Here is a 3,151-nt window from a genome sequence, read left to right on the forward strand (position 1 = left end):
TCCCACCATGAGCCCGAAGACGTTGTTTGCGTTTTGCATCGAGATGCTTTGTTTCAGAGAAAGGTGTCACCCAAAATTAAACCCTCGATGTCTCCTCCTCCTTCGTCAGCCAAACTGGACACCGCCACAGACGTGATCGCAGAGAATCTGGGAAGGAATTGGCGCAAACTGGGCCGCAAACTGGGTTTGACGGACGTGAAGCTGGAGTCCATCTCCAGGAGGCATCCCACCGAGCTGGATGAAACGGTGAGGGAGCTGCTGAAGGAGTGGAGGAAGAGTCGAGGAGCCGAGGCTCGCGCGGAGGAGCTGATAAAAGCTCTGAGAGCCTGCGAGTTCAACCTGACGGCCGATAAAGTGGAGGACAGACTCGCAGGACGCTGATGGAGATTTACTCATCAGATGAACTTTAGGAATTAAACTTTGATCAACCTTCAAGAGAAGAGATTCACTTTAAAGAGAGCTATTCGCAGATATATAAAATTATGCAAAAAAATGATCTTTTTATTAATAAATCGACTTGCTGAATGTCAGAAAACATGATATGGAGTTATGTTTTTATCAGAAGATAATAGATCGCCTAATAATCATCCAGCAACGTGGAGACTTCTGCAGATGGTTATAGACACTTTACAGAATAATGACTTATTTTCATTCTACAGCGTCTTTCAGACACAAAGTAACAGAGTGTTTTACAGTAAAAACAAATAATAAAAGGAGATAAAAATGAATATATGAATGATAAGTTCTTAAAAAAAATATAAGTGTAAAAATCAACCTGTTTCGCTTTCTGGTGAAAAGTTACTATTTTTTTTTTTTTTTTTTTATTAGTTTGTTTAAATAAAACAAATACACATTGTGTTAATCGGAGTGGTACTGATCTCCACAGCTAACTTTCTGCCAGAAAATGAAGAAGAATATTTTACAAAATGTCAAAATCTGCTGCTCAGATTTTCTGAATCAGAATAAAATGAAATGAACAGGAAAGATTTGTAAGGGAAATTGCCACCAAATTTTTAACACGGACGATTTATTTTTATGTGATATGAAAATAAAATGGCATTAAAGTAAAAACGTCTCATTAACCTCTCCAGAATCTACAAAGTACCTTTTGTGTGTTTTCTTGCATTTCATGAAAAAAATCGGGCAGCAGTCAGCGTTTGATGCTTTAGAAGTTTGCAGATTTATTGTTGCAGGATGACCTAAACTTCCCGAATCTGCTTCTTTGGCAGCTCTGATGTCATCAGTTTGGCAGGTCAAAGGTCATGTGCAATTTCAGCAGAAGAAATACACGTCATTAAAGGAAGAAAGATGCAAAAGCAGGATCAATAGATGTTTGCTGTGCGAACATCAGATGTTACAATGTTGACTTAAATCTTAAAGTGATAGATGTAGATTTTGGAAGTGGGGCTGTATGTAATTTTCTCAGGTTTTAAAGAGTTAAAAATGCAAAGGAAAAACCATTTTTAATAGTGCCATTCTTGTTTAAATGTGACCCTATAGCATGATATCCGTTTGAAAATGGCTGCAGTGACATGGCTACTTTTTATGTTTCTGTGTGTGTTTTTTTGATGTTTCTGTGTGTTTGTCTTCCATCCAGCTCAGCCACAGTTCACACACAGCACTTGTAGAGCCTGTTCAGCCTCTTAATGTCGTTCTTGCTCATCTGGGTGGCCTGGCCGATTGCGACGTTGCAGTCTGGGATGGGCACCAAAGTGGGACAGTAGTTCTTGGAGAAGGCGTACCTGCAGGATCACAGATACCACAATGAAAAGTAGGTTGAGTTTGGATTTTATTACCTGGAGAAAAACAATCTGATACTTCTGTTGAATTTAGCTCTTTAGTGTGATAATGTTTAAAATATAAATTAGCGCTGGTCAGTAGCTCATGGGAGTATCCAGTGTTTATGCGATAATTGTTATGTAGCGACTACAGGAAACAAAAAGTCGCTGAGATGCTGACAGGTCCTGGTCTATTGGCCAATAAAGATTTGCTGAGTATGATCAAAAAAATCATTAATGAAAAGGAATCAAGTTCTTATGATTTGCACAAACTTAAAGTAATCACAGCGATCCCCTTCACCCTCTCTCCCATGCACCCGACACCAGTGAAAAACCAGATACTCATATAGATTATGAACGTCACTGTCCATATCCACGTGACCAAACTCTCCCAATAACCGTAATCATGAAACTAATAAATAACAAAAGTAACATCCCAAAAACATTATCAAAAAACATGTAACATGGCAACATAATTTTTGTTCTTTCTGTGTTTCATGTTGTTTGTTTGGGAGTTTGATTTTTTTTGTTCCATGTTATCTGTCTGTAACTTTTTTTCTGGTTTATGGACACCGAGAGGTGACTTGTTTTTAATTTGCGTGCACGTTTTGATAAAAGGTGCACAAATTACTAATACAACAACACAACAAATAAATTGCACTTTTTTAACCAAAAGTGATTGCAGCTCCTATCTCCTATCCTATTGATTTCATTCGTAGTGATTATTTTTGACAAATTATAGCCCACCCCATCCCTTCAGCCTGTTTAAATACCATTAAAGGACCAATACAACACATAAAATGCACTTTTTCACTTGCCAAAAAGTGATTGCAGCTCCTATCGTGTCACTGAAAGGCTGTATCTGCCTTAAAATTACTTGATTTCATTCTTAAGGGTTGGAATTGACTGACTGCAAACACTTCAGTCCTTTTTTATGAGTTTATCCCTTAGGGACTTTTTGGCACACTTTATGTGCTTTTAATTCTTTATTTTTCTGTATTTGATTTGCTAATTTGTGCGTGTGTTTAAATAAGTTTAAAAAAGACATCCATGTCACCTCCCAGGCTCTGTACTGGTTAAATAACGGTTAAATTGAGGTTAAATGTTAAAAAAAAACTCCTTTCTTAATTAATTAATTAATGGCTCCTACATGTTACAAAAAAAGGCTAATAAGCCCGAAAATCTTAATGGACACTGATGGCAAGTACACGTGAATGTAAATGGCACAAGCATGTAGTTATCCGTACCTCCCATATTGCATGACAGAGTTGTAGTCATAAGGAGTTCCCTGGTTCAGAGTGGCAATCTTTGCAAAGTTGGACTCCGTTCCTGCCGAGATGAGAGAAAATATGCACGATGTTAGGTCGCACATA

At 37.8% G+C, this 3,151-nt stretch overlaps 1 protein-coding gene across 1 annotated transcript; it reads left to right on the plus strand.

The window, feature by feature from the left end:
- Positions 1-6: 6 nt before the first annotated feature.
- Positions 7-537, plus strand: LOC121937780 (FAS-associated death domain protein-like). Its single transcript, XM_042481102.1, has one exon. The coding sequence runs from the start codon at positions 88-90 to the stop codon at positions 379-381; it is 294 nt and encodes a 97-aa protein (XP_042337036.1). The 5' UTR covers positions 7-87; the 3' UTR covers positions 382-537.
- Positions 538-3,151: the final 2,614 nt, after the last annotated feature.

Source organism: Plectropomus leopardus, unplaced genomic scaffold (assembly GCF_008729295.1).
Source record: "Plectropomus leopardus isolate mb unplaced genomic scaffold, YSFRI_Pleo_2.0 unplaced_scaffold27452, whole genome shotgun sequence".
In the NCBI taxonomy this organism is placed as follows: domain Eukaryota; kingdom Metazoa; phylum Chordata; class Actinopteri; order Perciformes; family Serranidae; genus Plectropomus; species Plectropomus leopardus.